This window comes from Filicampus tigris, chromosome 2 (genome assembly GCF_054856515.1).
Source record: "Filicampus tigris isolate MCC_2025a chromosome 2, RoL_Ftig_1.0, whole genome shotgun sequence".
NCBI lineage: Eukaryota > Metazoa > Chordata > Actinopteri > Syngnathiformes > Syngnathidae > Filicampus > Filicampus tigris.
In genome coordinates this window covers 10,933,052-10,951,889 of record NC_141218.1, presented here as the reverse complement: position 1 = coordinate 10,951,889, position 18,838 = coordinate 10,933,052, and the positions used below count along the sequence as shown (strand labels likewise).

Below are 18,838 nucleotides of genomic sequence, written 5' to 3'. Positions count from 1 at the left end.
CGACAGCTGAAGGCTCAAAATTGTCGGCCACTCTCAGTCGGTACTCTGCCTTCATCATGGCTTCATTGGCCTAACACTGATTTCATAAACACTTAAATATATGCAGAACTGTATTTTCATATATAAACAGCCACGTGTCACATTAAATAAAAAACAGCTGAAATGCATTTTTTTTTTTTTACTTTAGAATGTAGCAGCTAGCAGGTGCAGAGAACAAGACGATGGAACGCGGTGATGTGACTTAAAACAAGGGGATTCTCCTGTATTTGTTTTTGTCTGAAAGGAACAGACTGCCATAAACTAAAACCAACGTTAGTAAACAGAAGCTCCATATACAAATGTACAAAATTTTAACAAAGCCAACTGAGCCCTGGATAGAAACAAACAGTTCAGAGTTGTTACAGAAACTTACGCATGAATGCTATGCCCTCTCGTGGCCAAAAACAGACTGCAACGCAGGGTGTCTCAAGCCAGGACAGCATATGGAAAGGGGTTTGAGCATTATTTCATTTTCTTGAAAGCCACCTTAAGGTCCATGTTCTAGTACACCATTTGTTCTCACTACTGAGACAATCCAGTGCACTAGTAGAAACGACTGTCTTACTCGAAACATTTTTTTTTTTTTTTACAACTGACATTTGTACCATACTGGTTTGCAATTAAAACTTACTAGTGAACAACTTTGCCACGCCCAACTGGTAGGCATGTGTCATTTGGTAGTTAGCCTCCTTACCAAAGATATTAAATAAGTGTAGTAGTAGCATGCAAATGTCAACTAGTACAGTTCCTCTTCCGTCCTAAAAAAGGTTATCCCACTAATTTGCCAAAGTTGTCCTACAAATGAAGACAAAGAGCTCACTTGTACATGGACCATAAGCTGGATATCAAGGCTGGCGGATAGTGCACTAGTAGCCCCGCAAATGCTTTGCGGACACCTTGTCCTCACGAGGAGGCTGAGTGAAAGATAGTCTTTCTACTAATCTATTGAATTGTCTTTACTATTGAGGCACATACTAGTAAATAAATCTTAATATAATTGATAAAGAGCCTGCAAGTGCATGACAATGTTGACTACTTGGGCCTAGTAGTATTACTAGTGCAGCGCAGTCATTTACAAATTACGTTTCATTGGGCTTTAGTGGGTCTAGTGTCACTAGAAGTGGGAAACAAATGATTACAAGTATGACAGTCGTTGTAATGGTGCACTGAAGTCACTTATTAGTGAGGACAAGGAGCACACTAGTTAATGAAACCTCAGTAAGGATAAATGCTCAAACGGCTTTCCATACTTCCCACGACAGAAAACCATGCGCGCAAGAGGAACGGGTGCAGAAGTGATCCTGTTTTTTTTTTTTTTTGTTTTTTTCTTTCCTCCAAACCCAAAGTGGAGTTGTGAAAAAAAAAAAAAAAAGTGGGTAAGGCCATAACTGTCAGATGCTGCCAAAACGACAGCAGTCGGTCAAGCAAATTTTGACGACCCACGTGCCAAAATCCCCGAGAGATACGAGAACAGCACATCTTTAACGTGGGTGCACACCGAAAACGCTCTCGTACAAAAAGGAACACATCTAAATAAATGACAAACAAGCCAAAATTAATTAATAAATTACAACAGGGGACCCCTGACAAAGACAAAAAAAAAACCCCAAAAAAGCTTTAAAAACACCTGGATCACCACACATACGACAAAAGGAAGAAGACGAAGAAGAAGTAGACCCGACGCAAGAAGAAGGAACGTGGAATTTCCCTGAAGCTTTCGTCATCTTGTAGATGAGACACTTAAGCACTTGGGGCGAGGTCTTTACATTTCACCTTGGCCTCCTCCCTCTGGAATTAATAGGAAGATGAAGCCGTTTGGAAACTTTACAACTGAGCTCAGGAAGGTGAGGAGTGCAACAGTGGAGAGGCTCTTCCGTGCCGGCCGGCCGGGTGGGTGCAGCGTCAAATCTCTGCAAATAGACGAGAAGACCGTTTAAGATTCTTTGGATTAGACGATTCATCATAACGTCACAAGTTCGTCCGGGTGGCAACAGTCAAAAAGTTGTCCACTGACAAAACTAGTGAACTAATTCTTACATGTTATTTGACCAAGGCAGAGCAACTGAGAAATAGCTTTGAGTGATGACTTTTGCTTGATTCTACACTGTTTGGAAGAGAAACCCAAGAGTGGCCGTAATGAACATTCCAACAACTCCAAAAACAACAACAAACAACCCAGGAGAAAGCAACACATCGGAACATCTTCCGGAAAGTCTGACTAAAATGAAAAAATAAATGAAAACTAAAACAATCTTACCCACACAACAACAATGATGATTACCTCCACGACGCAACACTTGTCATGGCCCGACAAGAAAACACTCAAAAACGTTCAAAATGATTCCCGAAAATGAGTGGCCTAGTCACACAAGCTTTACCTTGAATTTTCTGTTGCTCGGATTAATAGCGCAACATGCTCTTTTGGATGGCTGAAATTCATAGTACGCCGTAGTCTACTCAGCTGGGTAAATCCCCTCAAGCCTCAACGCAAAGTGACAAAGTATTAACGCGTCAGCAGCACCCAGACAGCAAAACTCTGCTCACCCGAAAGAGTCTCGATGGCTTGACTGGAGGAATGCAGGGAGTTCACTGGGCTTGCTTTGGTCCCGTCCGGCCCGTCGCAGTTGATCAGGACCGGGTTACATTCCTCGGCCTGGATCAGGGCGTGAGTCTTGGCGTGGACGTTGCGGTCCATGAGCTCCTCGAAGCTCCACTGGTTGGACTTGCCGCCCAGGCCCGACACCAGCTCCACCTTGGCCGAGTCCTGCTCGTTCAGGAACTCGGAACCCCCCACCAGTCGGCTCTTTTGAACTGGACTGGAGAGAGGTAGGCCAGTGTGACGATTATCCGCAAGTCGGTGATTCCCAACCATATTTCACACTGCGTAGGTCAAGTTGTGAGTATATTGTTCAAAGCTTTCTGGTGCCGTGTTAATGATTTAAAGTGACTCAAAGGGAGCTCGACAAATGAATCCAGCATGTGGACAACTAACGATGTTGTCTTATGTAATGTTTGGCCATGAGTTATTGGCGCTAATAGAGCGTGCTTGCATTCCATGACATAAATCCACTGCCTGCACTTATGTAAAAGCAAACGCTGTAATCATTTTATCGTTAATAGTTTAAGACTTTAAAAGGCTTTGTAGGGATGTAGAATGAACCAACTGCTAGTTCTGGCCAGCATGGGATGTGCCAAATATAATCACTTATGTGATTCTGTAGAGAGCAAATGTAACCCTTTTTTTTTTTTTTTTTTTTTTTTTTTTTTTTTTTTTTGTGTGTGTGGGTGAATGTTTCAAGGCCGTTTTACCTGAGTGCCTGAGTCTCGTCCGGGGCGTTGTTGTTTTCCTTGTCGTCCGTTTCCTCTCTTCCGTTCAGGCAGCCCAGGGGTTCTTCTCTTTGCAGCACTCCATCGCCACAGTTGTGCATCTCCATGGCAACGTCCCCCATCTGACCTTCACCTACGAAGGAGATCAGATACAAAGTCAACAGATGTTCAACCATTTTATTTCATTTGATTGAACATTTATTGCAAACGTTGCAGTACAAAAAAAAGACAATTTCCTTTTCTGAAACAGATTTTGAAAGTTTTCTGGTCTGTTGAATACATAACACCACCATCAAAACCGCATTCCCAAAAAGATTAATTATACAGGACGGGCATCGTAGTTTGAACTGATTTGCTAACTCGGGGCCTGGACACAGGAACAGAACTTACGAGCATCTGCCTGCCAAGTGACTTGCATCTGTTTGTTGTTTTCCAGCCTTGTACTTATATTAGTAGCACACTTTGATAAGCCGCAATATCGTACAGATTTAAAAGATTTGATTTTAAGAGTGAATTAGCATCTTCCAGATGATGTTTGTTAGAATAATTGGACATAAGCTATCCCATATTTACTCTTATAAGTATTGTAAAGCATTTTAACTGGCACATCTCTGTCTGTTCTCCTCGCGAGTATAAAGAATCAGATTCTCTTGTTTTCTTCCTGCCTGTTGTTTAGAGGCTCCTAGGTTGTCATAAACCTGACAATGGTTCTTATTGTTTGTTTTTTTTTTGGGGGGGGGGGGGGGGGGTACTATAAAGTGGTATTGATGAGAACATACACTTTGCATCAAAGCTCATCATGTCCATTCCGTCTTCATTGTCTTCCTGCTCCTTGTCGTCATCTCTCTGGATTGGAGTGACAACACTTGTAAATGACACGTTCTCGTGAACATCACAAACAGAAATGTCCTCAATTTCCCACCTTAAAGTCGATTCCATCGCCTTTCCTGGTTCTCTTCATGATTTCTTCGATTCTCTGAAACAGATCGTTTTCCATATATTATTGATTTCCTACCAGATTGGTGACAATCTGCAATCATTACCTTCTTCCTTTCCATGCGCTCTTGCTGGTTCTGCTGCATGATGCGGTCGCGCTCCTGGCGGACCCGCTCGGCCTCCTCCAGGGCCTTGGCCTCAGCCTCCTCCCGCTCCTTCTGCAGCTCCGCCTGCCTGAGAGCCTCCTCGACCTCCAGTCTCTCCCGCTCTTCCTCCGCTCTTTGGGCCTCCTCCGCTTCCTTCACTTTTCTCTCCTCCGCCAGTTTCTTTTCCTCCTCTTCGCGCTTCAGTCGAGCCTCCTCTGCCAGACGCTGCTCCTCCTCTTTCTTGAGCCTGAAAGAGCAAACAAAAGGGCTTCGTCGTTCTCTTTCTTACACTTGAGACGGAGGGAGAGAACCTCTGCGTTGATGATGCCCCTCATGAGGGAATAGTGAAAAAGCTCACTTCTCCTCTTCCTCACGCTGTATCCTGAGTTGCTCATCTTTCTCCTTTTGCTCACGCATCTGTCTGCGGTGCTCCGCCAAGAGCTTTGCTGCCTCAGCAGCAGAATTGGTTCCCGTCTTGGAATCTGACAGGCAGGAAAGACAAATAGAAGGGATATGATTGCTGTGTCAACATTATGGTTGTATTTCAGTGCTTCGCAACCTTCATCGAGCCAAGGAACATATTTGACATTAGCTAAATCCCATGGCACACCGCTCCCCAAAAAAATGTCACAATAAGCACAAGTACAAAAATAATTATACCCCCAATCTACTCACAAATGTACTTGTGGAAACCGCGGGCCTTTTTAGCTGAACGCAAAGCTATTATTCTGCAAGTAAGTGGATACACGAGTTAATTTTGTCATCTAGTCTAAGAGCATTTAATTGTTCTGCCTGTCACTATACGTCACTGGCATAGGTAGCCAAGCATAGATAGATTTGTTTTGTAGTAAATCCTTTTTTTTTTTTTTTTAACAATTAAGTGAAATTGACCATGTGATAGTGATAATTTCTCAATGCACACATGAGGCTTGCTCATGGCTTACTAGGGCTTGGACGATTTATCGAATTAATCAATTTTTTCCATTGGCGGCTTCTGTAGGCTAACGCACTGTTTACACTGAGTAGAGCACAGGAGAAGAATTGGTTCGGGTTTGCAGCATCAGACATTGCGCAACAAGGCTAACGAGACTTATAAACAGTAACCGAGTTTAATGTTAAACTTAAAACGTTTTCAGTTGCTTTAACATTTTAACTTTGCAGTGAAATACATTTTGTATTAAAATTTGCTTGAAAAGTCAGTCATGCACAATGAGCATGATCGAGATAATTCTCAAGGTTTCTAATTTTTCCCCAGATGGAGTTTTGGGAGTTTTTCCTTGCCCTCCTGTGGTGTTAAGACCAGAGGATGTCGTTAATATTTGTCAACTTTGGACTTGCAAAGCCCTTTGAGATTCTTTTGTGATTAAGGGCTGTATAAATACATTTGACTTAACTAATTCCATATGACCCCAACTAGAAAGCAGATCTGTATATGGCATAAAACTCAAAAGAGGAGGGGGGAAAGGAAAAGTGTTGTGTCACAAGCGGTGCGAATATTGAGCATTTGAAGCTTTATAAAGCCACCTATGAAATCTATGTCAGTTTGACTGTGTTTTGCAATTTTGAGAAGTAAAGTTTCCACTTTTCAGTCTGAGGCCAATTTAATTTCGTTTGCCAATAACATGTAGTTACTCAGATATTTCAAATGAAGACGCTGTATATTGCTGGGCACAAGTCTATCCAGAAGATGGCAGCATCAACATCTCTCATGTGGGACAGGAAGTGACAGTAGCAGGGATTTGCATGAGCTGCTCTATTGAGATTTGCTGCCACATCACCGTACACTAGACAAACAAAAGTATGCAGTAGAGCGAAAGCAGGCCAGAAAAAAAAAAAAAAAAAAAAAAAAAAAAAATCAGGCCAGCAATCAGTGACAATGCTTGTGTTGTGTTGTGTTGAATACAAAGAACAATAATGACGATGTTTTTATGCTTCTGTTTTTGTAGCATCACAATTTAAGAATTCTTTGAAAAAAGTTCCAGCCATTCAATCAATAAACATGAAATAAACTGTAATAAAAACAACAAACAAACATGACTATACTTTAACTGCGGGTTCCATGCCAAGATGCTCACCGTCTTTCTCTTTGGATTTGCTCGAGTCAGACGACTGTGGCAAGCCAGCCTGCAAAGGTAAAAACATGTCCTTGGAACGGGAGTCCCTCTTTCGCAGGGTAGTGGGCCCTGGTGGGGTGAGAGCTGGTTTCTGGATCGGAGGGGGTTTGGCTGACGTCGGCTGAGGGGATGGGGGATGTTGTTTCGTTGCAGGTGAGGGTGGGCGCCCCTTTGAATTTTGCCTTTCAGAACAAAACAATCTCATTAAACTCTCAAGTGAAACAAATGTCTTCTAAATGTGGCATACCAGAGTGATGTTACAAAAACGTATACAAAACGAGGCTTCACATGCATCAACAATATAGCACTTCTGTCCACGCTCAAATGCTGCGGGGTGTTTGCTTAATCATCACTCACTCACTCACTCACTCACTCAGTCAGTCTATTCTATTCGGGCACCGATGCTTTGGAATGCCCTACCCGCGGATATTAGAGGCACTACCTCAGTAGAAATGTTTAAAACACGGCTTAAGACTTATTTGTACGATTCTTCATTTAGTTGAACTGTTTGTTTTGGCCTCTTTACTGCCGCTTCTATTCTTTATCCGCCCCCTTTTCCCAGGCTTGGGAATGAGGCGATGACGACCGAATTGGAGGTTGCTGTTTCGATACAACAGCAACTGACTGCTATAAGATCGGAGGCTGACCGCATCCTCTGAGATTTCTACATTGACCATTGGGCCCCTGCTCACTTCAGCGATGTCATCTTCCTGCAGCACTTCATTTGATGAACTTTTACATCACTTTAACAAACACTGTATAGCACTATAATGTGTGTTCAATGTTGCCCACTCGGCTACCATTGCAGCCTGATCATCCTGCAAGGGGGATTCCCCCATCTGTGGTCCCTTCAAGATTTCTCACTTTTCCCCTGATGCTTTTTTTTTTTATTTTATTTTTTTTAGTTTTTCATTGCCCTCCTGGGGGTTAAGATCAGGGGATGTCGTGTATATGATCTGGTGCATATGTGAAGCCCTTTGAGACTTTCCTGTGATTAAGGGCTATGTAAATAAATTTGACTTGACTTGACACTCACCACAAACCGGCTGTCATGTCAGATGATAATTTCTCCCCCCCATGGCTTTTTGGCCTTCTCTCTATGACACGCGCACACTCAAGGTCAACAATGAGGCAGTCAAAAAAGGCCCCACGTGCCAGTTCACACAATGGCTGTCAAGTCGGACTCCCCTGTCTCCACCCTTGCTCATCTGCCTTTATCTGCATGACGTTTGCGCTCATGCACTCGTGCCTAACAAGGTGGTCTTAAGCAGCCATGCCAGGAAAACTCAAACGGTGAAAAATTGCGTCACGTTAAATCCCCACAATTAAGTACTACATCACTCGCAGTCTTTGCACATTTTCAGCAATTATCTTCAAACATGATAATGTATTTGGAAATAAATCTGCATTCAAATCATTTTACAGGGCCTTTAATAAGGAACGCCTGCATTGATTTCCTCTGAAAAGGTGCGGCGAAACGTAACATTTGTTTGGCTTCTTACTTTGATGCTGTTGGGGAAGGAGTCCTCTTTGGAGATGGTTTTGGGGCGGGGGATGGCGAACGGGTGCGCGCCAGAGGGATGGATGGAGAGAGCGGGCGTTGCCGCCCGGGCGAGGTAAATGTTTTTTCCTGCTTGTTCTGGTTCCCCCCCAACACAGACAGCACACAGATGGAAAATGAATTCAAGGCAACTAGGATTACATCAGATCACATCTTTCACACAGCCACAAAAACGTGAAATCATGAACGGTGTCATTTTATGCCATTCAGAAAGCTGAGCTAGATTTGTCACAAAAGGGGTCCGTGGCTAGTCTGCTCTCAAAATAAAACATGTTAGCTCTGGTTACAAGCTTTGGATAGGATACCAGGGACAAATATTAGTTTTCGAATTTGAGACAAAGCACCAGTGTAAAAAGAAGCCACTCCAAACACAATGAGCTGACCCAAAGACGCTTGAAAATAACACACAAAGATATCATTTAAAAAGGAGCATTACGTAGCGCTAACCACAAGGTAATAACTATCTATACACCAATCAGTGCGGGGAAGCATAGAGACAAAGAGACGGAAAGTCAAACGGCCCCAGGCTCAGGGTGTAGTCTGCTTTGCATGACCCGATCTGTCCATAATCAGGCCACAAGTTTGTCTCATGCCATGTCAACGAGGCCTTTCATAGCCTCACAGAGCGTGGACTGAAAGGCTGCGTCGGAGAGCGGGCAGCGAGCGACAACGGTGACAGACGTCGCTTCCTAGCGCCAATAGATAACACCGTGGCAGAGGAGAGCGCCGGCGGGATACAACTTCCCTGTCATTTGCATTCAGCTAAAGCACTTTGACTGGCAAATGTCATATCTACTTCCTGGCAGATAAAACTTACATAAGTAGAGCTGGCTGAGGCTTGTCTTGGAACCATCCCTTAGATAATCTTATATAGGCCAATAGTGAGGCAATTTCACATAATGCATTGCTTTCTTCTCCTTTATGCTTAATTAGTAATTTTCCACTATCCTGTGCACGAATGCTATGTTTAGTCTCTTTGCTGCTGCATTCAAAGTTGCAGATTAACTCATTCGCCGCCATTGAGGAATTTATTCGTATTTCACAGTCCAGCCATTCAATCCCAGGAATTTATTTACAGTATATTTTCACATTTTCTTCCCAAACGTTAGGGTAATGGAGGGTCTGAAAATGTCTAGCAGTGAATGAGTTAATCAGCCAACGAGAAATTTAACAATTTGTCATTTTTAAAGGGAAATTGCGACACTCCTGTTCAGACACTAGATTGTTCTTTTAACCCCGAAAACGGGAAAATAAACTGTGAAACATCTGGTTGCAGCCAAACATCACTCCATTTTGCCTCAATTCATCGGCAACACATTCCACACAGTTGGCGGATTATTCATGGTCAAGTATTAGACTGTTATACGTTATTGCCATGGCCGACTTCATTACTATGTGCACTACAGCTCACCCCAACAACTATTCCAACACTTTCCCTCTCCTTAATTCAAAATTCAGCCGAGGCAGATGGCCACCTCTCCATTATTCTTGAAACCAATCTAATTCTAAAGAAAAATGCTTGCATATCATAGAAATCCAGGTAGATTGGACACATGTTATCCATATTAAAAAAAAAAAAAAAAAGTGAATGAGATTTTTGTTTGGCTTTGAAAAAGAGATGGTCTCACCAGCGAGGGGTCGAGGGCGCCGTCTGCCGACACGGAGGTGGTCATGCCGTTCTTCTGCCGGTCGATGCTGCGACTGCGCAATGGCCCGCGTGGCGGGTGGAGAGGGGTGGCGGAGGCTGAGCGAGGACACAGGTGACACTCTGGTAAAGGACACAGTCATCGGCAGGGCCGGGCAAGCACAACCAGCGGGGAGGGGTGACAAGCAGGCCGGGTTTGGCAGCGAAGCCGCAAAGTACCAAAAGATGTAAAGAAAGAAAGAAAACAAAAAGGGTAGAAGAAAAATTAGACACAAAGGGAGATAGTGAGAAGGAGGGCAGGATGAATGACAGGTGGTGATTGAAAGGCAGGAAAAATATTTTTAAGGGGGGAAAATAAATTCAATTTGTTAGACGTAGCACTGAAGCAGGCGACAGTTTCAATTGGTGTTCACAAAGGGACAGAGGACCGCAAAAACCACGCAAACTCAAAATGTGGGTGTCAGTTCAAAAACAACAACTAGAACAGAAAGCAAACACTAACACACCCATTTCCAATATTAGGATATTAGTGTGTAATAAATACACTGACAATATCAACAAAAAACTGATAACATTGATGAACAGAATGTAAAGAAATAAAGAGTTTGTGCATTATGAATAATTCATCGTGGTTCCTTCTGGTGTGTGCAATCTGTGGCTACTGTGGGTTGCATAATTCAGTCAGACACAAAGACGAGTCAGTAAACTGCAGTAAAATGAGTCGCATTTTGTAAAGGATAATCAACATATGACAGGTTATATTGTCTCTCTACACGATTTGATGCACCGTTTGAGTTTACATAGCCAATGCTTTAATGGTTGTAAGACTGAGACGCCAATATTATTTGTTTACAGTCCGTGGTGTTTTGCAGTGTTTTTTAGAATTAAGCTAGTGGACTTTTTTTTTTTTTTTTTTTAATGAGGCAAAGTTACATAGTACTTTTAAATAATGCATATTAGTTTGACATTAAAACTCAAATTGTTGAGTTTACTGCCACTAAAGAGCACTCTTCTAATTGTTTTGCTCCCAGATCAAATCAAAATCAACCACAACGGCTTGTATCTTGAACAACTCAAATCGGGTCACCATTGTATTGGGTCTTTAAAAAGTTGAAGATCAGCATTAGATTTGTTGTTTTTAGGAATGCTATCACGGCAATCAATTTGAATATTTAGTGTGACCTATTGCACTGCCATAGCACTAATCTGCTTCTATTAAACCTACGTGGAAAGAAACCCTACTAATGTCATTGCTAACATATGGGTCTGTCCCATGAGTGACCATTTTACCAAGTCGAAGTGAGCGATCCTCAGTAAGCGACACAGGACCGTATTTTAAATACTTCGCAAGACAGGATGACAAAGAGCAAGCAAGCTCGACTAATCTTTGACGTCGATGCTGAGCAGCCAAATGATGGCAGTCTGACTGAAAAGCGTTGGTTTCTGCGAGGCAGGTCATCCTGTTGTCGGTTGACTATCGACTTGCTGTGTCAGATTGCGGGATTAGTCATGGTAATCCGGCGAACTCGAGGACTCTCGTTGCCAAAGATCAGTCACAAGTGTCTTCTGTGATTCTGCGTCCATGATGAAGCATGCAATTCCTGTCCACTGTGACGCTGCGACTATTACTGTAGACGGGTCATGTTTCCGCTGCAGCGCACGATCCATAAGTGCTAATGGGTGTTTAATGGCTGGTCGATAAACGACACACCCAAAAACCTACACAGCCTGAGTGTGTTGCAGAGATTCAAATGGCTTCCTAGAACAAAAAACAACTGTATTTTTGAATGAGACTATGCGCATCTAACTGTACATTACACACATTTAATTACTTTTCTGGCATTAATTAAGTGACAAGCCGCATTTACATTACCGCAGAGAAGAATATATCTTGCTATTTGAATGGCGCGAGCACCATTTCTTCCCACTATATTGTACAGTAAAACGCCACCTGGCGCCACCGGGTCTCTGATCTTGGTGCCAGAACACCTGTAGCAGCACAACAGTTTCATTCTGACACAACGAGAACAAGTAAGCGGCTTAAAGAAAATCTCCCAGCATGGACCCAGAAGCTCCTCGGATGCCGAGAAATGCTGCCGGTCGAGGGAGGCCTGATCGGCTCAAGCCGAGAAGGCACACTACATGTGAGCTGGATGTGCGTCGGTCAATACGTACGTGAAGCTACCAGCATTTTCTCTCACATGAGTCAGCTTTGCTGATGATATTTATGGTTCATACAAACTGCAAACAGCAAACTGTAAACACCAGCTGAGCCGAGCAGTGACTAGATTTTGGCAATTACTGTACTTGAAAACATGGCCGCCGCGGTGTCAAATGGTGCTTTACCCTTGCGCACCGGCTCAGCTATACACGCGCTGCTCTGTTCTGATACAGTATGCTCGGTTTTCCACTTTTAAAGAGTTCTGCGAAAACCACGCTGCATTCAACATGCGCACACTGAACGGATAAACAATGGAGGAGAAAGAGGGTCTCCTGTATTTTGTGGCTGTCGAGCACAATACTTGAATCTCCAAAATCACTTATAATCAAAAAACAGCCATCCTGCCTCAGTTACTTGTACAAAACATCACTTCCTTCAAGATGATAGACTATCGTATACCGTGGCTCACCATCAACAACACGCCAAAATCATGCTCAACTGCTTTTTTTTTTTTTTTTATACACTGAAACATTGCTATTTTTTTTTTACACTGTCATTGATTGAAATGGTATGACACGTAGCGAGCGCCAGCCGGCCACTTAAAAGCTGCATTTACCCCGACCAAACAAAAAGTCAATGCTTCAGGCTTCAGGAAAAAAAAAAAAAAAATCAACTGTGGTTACATCATATTCCCGAAGCCTTTTTCAAAGGTCTTCAAACCATGAGTGATGTAACAATTAAAACGATGAGCTAGCCAAGCGGTTTAATAGATGGAAATGAATGCACGCATTTAACTTTCAACCTTATGGCAAAATAATGCCACACAGCTCCCGCAGGGTGAAGCAAGACCCAGATTTATAGTTTCTCCGAAAATTGGGCGTTGAAGATTGAATAGATTTATTCTAAAGCTATTTTCAGCACTTTAACTCAGTTAATAGCACTTAAAATCGCAGAGTGTAAATGCTTTTAAATCCAGGTTAAAAACTTTCCTTTTTTCTTATACCTATGATTAAGGTCCTCTCAACAATTTTAAATATTTTGTTTTTCTTTTATACTACTTTTATTTCTTTACTTTTAAATGTTTTTTTTTCAAGTTTTCTGTTAATGTGTTTAAATGTTGTCAACGTACATTCTAGTAATTTGTTAACTACTTTTGTTTTCTCTGCTTTGCTTTTGAATTTTGTGAACCGTTGTTTGGAAATGCTTGTAGCTGTTGTGTCTTTGCTTGTGTGAAGCACATTGAGTTGCCTTGTGTATGAAATGTGCTATACTGTATGAATAAAACTGCATTGCCTAAAACCAAAAAAAAAAAAATAATAATAATAAATACATTTTTAAAAAAAAAGAGAAATTGGACATGCTTCCCCCCAAAAGCAGGACAGGAAAAATATAGATCGTGGAGTAAAACCCTACGGCTCAGGCACAGCAAGATGCTACCGCTTTTACAAGTCATGCAGACTTAGCCGACAATTTTACAATACAGGTGGCACTGACAAATGTGCTGCCTAGTAAGCTAGCAGCCCTGGTTCAAGTTGTACATGGTATTGACTTGGCATACTTGGATCCCACGTTTACTGGTGAATAGAAACAGTGGCTCATGGTACCTGATTTTACCAGTGGAAAAGCATCAATAGCAAGTAGAGCCATGTTGGGCCAAGTTCAGGGGGTCGTTGGTTTACCACAGTACTCACAAAGTTTCCGGATACAAGAAGCACAAAGCGGGCTTTTTCACAACCGTACTTACCTTTTGTTCATGTATATTTTATATAAATGGACTAAGCATGTTTTTTCATATAAATGTAATTGTTAATGTCCAACTGGGTTTGCATAGGCTAAATATTGAATACAGCGCGTTCCGACTTGCATACAAGCTTTAGTTGCTTCAGAACGCCATTGTTAAACCGAGGGCGCACTGTAGGTACTGTACCGAACAGTGGAAAAGGGGCACAAGAGAGAGGAGCGAGGAACCATCCTCTATAAAACTCTGCTATGTGAGAGGAGGGGGGCGGTTACCTGGAGCATCTGTTCCTTCAGGGGAAAGGGCGGCAGCACTCTTGCTCCTAGCTAGTGAGGCCTGGGTGGGAGTGAGCAGGCGACTAATGACCCCTCCGTCCACAGTGCAAGTTGGTTGCTTGCGAGCTACGTGGCGAGCCCACCGAAAAAAATGAAACCCCAAAAAAGAAGAGAACAATCAAGGACAGGGATGGGTGGGGTGGGGGGATTTGGGAATAGCAGCAGAGAATGACAAAAAAGAAAGGGTTAAAGTGGGGGGTGGAGGAGTGTCAGTTAGATAAGTCACCATGTGATTTAACCATCAAGAGAGAATCAACAACATGCACCAAAAGATTGTCTCAATAGTCTCACAGGGCTTTTCACTTCTATTGGTCATCAATGAAATCATTTGATGAGAATAGCAAGGCAGTGAGGCCATGGAAGAGTACTGAGACAGACCAGAGATTGTCTAAGTTGGATAAGTCGACAGTGTGGTCAAATCAATGGTTCCTTAAGGCAGTGGAAGGTGTGCTGGCGGGAAAGAGAAAACACTGTACCATTAGTGAACAGCAAACGATTATTATTAGGGGAAAAAAGACAGGGAGTGTATAAAACTGCAGAGTACAGTAAGTCCTTTAACGTCTTCGACTGTGAAAACATTTCTAGCGTGCCCGTCAAATTAACTAATTCACTGCTAGAGACGTTTCATTTTGATAACTGGAAACCAATTGTTTACTACCATTGGCATTTTTTTCATCAAGTACGTTTTTTCAACAGGTAGGCGTGTGATTTAAGTTTGTCAAGCACTGTATCACTATCAGATCCCTGCAGATGGTAGTGTTGTCTCGCTTTGGATTTGAGATCAGCACAGCTTTGGAGTACATATAAGATAAAGATAGCTGTAAATCTCAGCCCGTCAGGTCGATTGTGAGGGAGAGAAATGCCATCACGTTGGGAATCTGACAAGTTCAGGCACCTCACCACAAACTGAGCATGTGTTTTCACAGTTTCTGGGAAAGAAAACCTTGCTTTGGGTGAAACCAACTCAGGTTTTTCTGTTAATTACTCCAGAATAGAACGAGGAAGAAAAACGTCTTGGTGAAAAAAAAAAAGAGTCTACTCTTAATAGGTTCTATTATTACAGAACATATTTTGTGCGTCTTGAGAGATCAATCAAAAAGTTCTCAAAGGCAATACGGGAACTTTGCTTTGAAAAAAATGGCAGGCAGTGAATGAGTTAACTTCATCTTGCACTGGACAAACTTCTTTGCATGGTGAATTCACAGCCGTAAAAAAAAAATGAGTTCTTGCATCTATAAATGACAAGAACTGAAGGTACAAAAGTAGAAATCACACCTGTGCTACAAAAGTAGAAATCACACCAGAGTGAAAGAGTTTCAAGAGATTAGGGTTATCATCTGAATGTACTGCTCAAGTGGCGGATTCGCACGTCTCGCTGGAGTTTCTAACTAAACATACATCTGCTACTAACAGATGCCATTTCCATTTGAAGTGCTAGCAGGCTGCTACTACACACCCAGGTATTAAGAGGCTAAAAGAACAGTGACAATGACCCGAGTGACACTCAGTAGAGCGCAAATCACTGCCAAGGTCGAGCAATCCTATTTTAGATCAAGCACCACATTGTACATCCTGTGTGTACCTGGATTAACGTACTCAATGATACATGCCCAACACCTTCCGCCTGATTAATGATATGACGCCAATTCCTAATCCAAAATATACTTTGAGCAATCCTGCTAAGAAACAAATACATGTAAAATTTAAAAAAAAAAAAAAAAAAAAAGAGAGAGAGATTTATCATTGAGGTCACAATGTGTTCCATCAGTGGGAGCTGCAGAGTCTAAAGGACAAACAAAAGCTTTGGTGATTAAAACACAGACTGCACGCTGGCACTCTTGGAAGGGATTTGGGTGCGCTTGTGGGTGCTATGAAGGGATGGCACTGATACAGCACAAGCATAGCATCGTATATCCAGCTAGAAAGACGTCATCTGTAAGGGGAGGGGAGAACACAATCTACACAGTGACAAAACAAAAACAATTGGTGTTAGTGGGAACATACAACAAGACCATTGCTGGAGTCGACGATTGCAAAAATGACACTGAGGGGTTAGTTGCAGTACAAAAGGATCCGGTTAGAAGTGCAAGCATATCATGTTAAAGGCAAATCATAGACAGGAGGAGCGCGTCAAAGATATGAGCAGTTGCCAAAAATGTTATTCAGCTTTATGTGAGATTTTTTTTTTAGGGGGCAGGGGGGTTTGTAGGCCCGATTAAACCACAGGATACTTTAATGATGCTTAACTGACATAAATGAAGATATGACCCCACAAAATCTCTTTTAGATTCATAATCAGCAAGCTGTTAACGTCAGAGCATCATGCCTGTTACTACCCGGAGAAAAAAAAAAAAAAAAAGCTAGATGGAAGCATGAAAAAAAAAAAAAAAAAAAAGCGATCGACTGATTGTTCCATGCTAGCCACCTTGATTGTCTGCTGTCCCCTTAGCAGCCTTGGCAGGAGTCTGTGCTCTGCCCACACTTACTCGTGTGAGGGACGAACTCCTCTTCTTCATGGAAGCACCTACGGACGTGAGCGCAGGGTCACGGCCAACGAGACACAGAGAGAGAGTCAACAAGAACATCCCCGCGGAGAGTTTCCGACGGGTCATGTGCAGTTATGGTCTGTGTGTGAGTCAGCAAGCGTCACGGCAGCTGATGCCGAACTGGTGATCTTCATCAAAAGTGAGACGGGAGCGGAGGCACACATAGGCGCCATTGTAAGCGGTTCTAGGGCTTTAGACACTGGCATTGGGGCTTGGCATTCCAAAGCTGCCACTAAAAAAAATGATCTATTCATATTCAATCACGCTTTCGCACTGAACTCTTCTGTAATTAGTACAATTTTGCAAATCAGTGACTTTTTTTGTTTTTGTGTTATACTATTAAACGCCTATTATCATCAGAAAGTTTGGGGTTTTTATCTCCCGCTTCAGGAAGAAAATTGATCAAGCCCAGTGATAAGTTACTTGCATGGATTGCAGTGTTAAAGCGCAAGTCAACCCAAACATATTTCTTGACGCATATGTTCTATGCAGGCCCACGAGTTGATACACAGCATTCTGATTAATATTGTGTTTGTGAGATAAGCAACAAAATCCACCCGTTTTTAGCAATCTCTGGGGTGGCCATTTTGTCACTTCTGTTAATACTGAAAATGACATCACACACCCTCAGGGCTCAGATAATGACCAATCATAGCTCAACTTCAGAAAATAGGTGAGTCGTGATTGGTTGTTATCTGAGCCCTGAGGGTGTGTGATGTCATTTTCAGTCGACAGAAGTGACAAAATGGCCGCCCCCCTGAGATGGCAAAAAGCAGGTGGATTTTGCTGCTTAACTCATATTTCATATTAATCATATTGCCTTGTTTCAACTAGTAAGCCTGCATAGAAGATATTCTTGAAAAAAATATGTTTGGGTTGACTTCCTCTTTAAGTAGAGAAATGTAGTGTTGCACAGAGCGGCGTCTATGCACCTGTCAGCTCCACCTGCAGCTTTTTGCCTTCCTCCTTAGCGCCACTGTCTTTCCGAGGCAAACGGTTACAAGACGCACTCCTGGATTTAAAACCTAAGAGACAATGACGACAATACTCAATGGTGAAATCGACCCCATGTTACCTAATGAATGGTACTCAAATCCAATCCCGGGTTTGGACATCAAGGAAGTCAAGTAATCAAGTTAAACAATTATCTCATCGTCAAGAAGCTCTACTGTACAGTCTGCTCCAGTAAGGCCGTGTGCAAAGGCTGGGATAAGGCCAGACCTGGGGTCAGAGGTCACACAAGGCTCTTGGGCTGATGGTTTTGTTCCAGTTTCAATCACCAATCGGATTTCAGGACATTAAGAAAAAAGTACCGCTTTCTACGACCTGGAAAAACGGATGGTACTTCACCAAGCATCTTTCTTATGCCTACACATAACTACGTTTGACCCGCAAAAATATGTCTGCTTAACACCTTAAGCAGAGGGCAACCTTTTGGCAACTTTGACAAAAACGCCTAAAAAAGGTGCACCCAAAGTAAATTTGTAGATGTTCTTGAACCATTAGGAGTATCAGCATAGTTTTGGTCTCTTTTTGAAGATAACACTTTGAATTTTTCTCCCAAACAGTCAGAATCTGTGTAAGTGCTCATGTCACTGAACTATGGATATTTGAAAACAGAAAAAAAGGCGAATCTCATCTTTGTCTAATTTCTTTTCACAAAATCTGCCTTGAAAATGAATTTAGAATGTTGATTAGGGCTTGAAAACACTACAGGACCAAAGCTTAAGGTCTCCCCAAGTTCCAGTTCAAATTTGACAATCCTACAACAAATGAGCATTTTACACATGTTTTCCTAAGGAAAGGTACAGGTGACCTGTGCACCCAATTGGGTGACCTGTGTGATTACTTGTGGAAAAAAGGCTGCTATGCTTTTTTTTTATGCTACAATGGTGTAGTTCTTTTTTGCTGTTGTTTTGCCATGTTTACACGCAAAAAAAACAACAGCAAAGGATGCTTCGCGATAGCAGAGAGTTTTGTTACGCACAGATCGCAGGAGAACGGAGCACAAAAAAAGGCGTTTACGCAACGAGGTCTCTTTTATTCAAAGAGGATTTGTATGACACACCCCATATCATTGTTTCAAGAATTTTATTGGCTATCCAATGTGTCAGTCACCAGTCAGTTCCGCTGTGATTAGCCAAAGCTACGGAGGATCTATAATGGGAGTGACTTTTTTATGCACGGTCGTTCATTGGCTTCTGTAGGTCTCTTTGAAGGGAAAACCCTTGCAGATTGGCTAAAGTGACATGTCAATCAAAGGCCAAGGATTAGGCCTTTCGTTGCCTTT

General features: G+C 42.4%; 1 protein-coding gene across 26 annotated transcripts in view; it reads right to left on the bottom strand.

The window, feature by feature from the left end:
- Nucleotides 1-18,838, bottom strand: part of map7d3 (MAP7 domain containing 3) — a 37,067-nt gene that overhangs the window by 1,284 nt on the left and 16,945 nt on the right. For 5 of the 26 annotated variants that reach the window (XM_086024510.1, XM_086024517.1, XM_086024516.1 and 2 more), the window contains 13 exons: nucleotides 17,481-17,573; nucleotides 16,428-16,526; nucleotides 13,943-14,068; nucleotides 9,754-9,891; nucleotides 8,065-8,215; nucleotides 6,524-6,744; nucleotides 4,807-4,930; nucleotides 4,410-4,695; nucleotides 4,289-4,342; nucleotides 4,146-4,212; nucleotides 3,349-3,499; nucleotides 2,584-2,855; nucleotides 1-1,949 (listed from right to left, as the gene is read on the bottom strand). The exon at nucleotides 1-1,949 is cut by the window's left edge and continues 1,284 nt beyond it. In XM_086024510.1, coding sequence (XP_085880636.1) covers nucleotides 1,942-1,949; nucleotides 2,584-2,855; nucleotides 3,349-3,499; nucleotides 4,146-4,212; nucleotides 4,289-4,342; nucleotides 4,410-4,695; nucleotides 4,807-4,930; nucleotides 6,524-6,744; nucleotides 8,065-8,215; nucleotides 9,754-9,891; nucleotides 13,943-14,068; nucleotides 16,428-16,526; nucleotides 17,481-17,573 — 1,790 coding nt within the window. In that variant the 3' untranslated portion in view covers nucleotides 1-1,941. Of the gene's footprint in view, nucleotides 1,950-2,583; nucleotides 2,856-3,348; nucleotides 3,500-4,145; nucleotides 4,213-4,288; nucleotides 4,343-4,409; nucleotides 4,696-4,806; nucleotides 4,931-6,523; nucleotides 6,745-8,064; nucleotides 8,216-9,751; nucleotides 9,892-13,942; nucleotides 14,069-16,427; nucleotides 16,527-17,480; nucleotides 17,574-18,838 lie in introns of all 26 variants that reach the window. The other 21 variants (XM_086024524.1, XM_086024529.1, XM_086024533.1 and 18 more) reach the window with 14 other exon arrangements.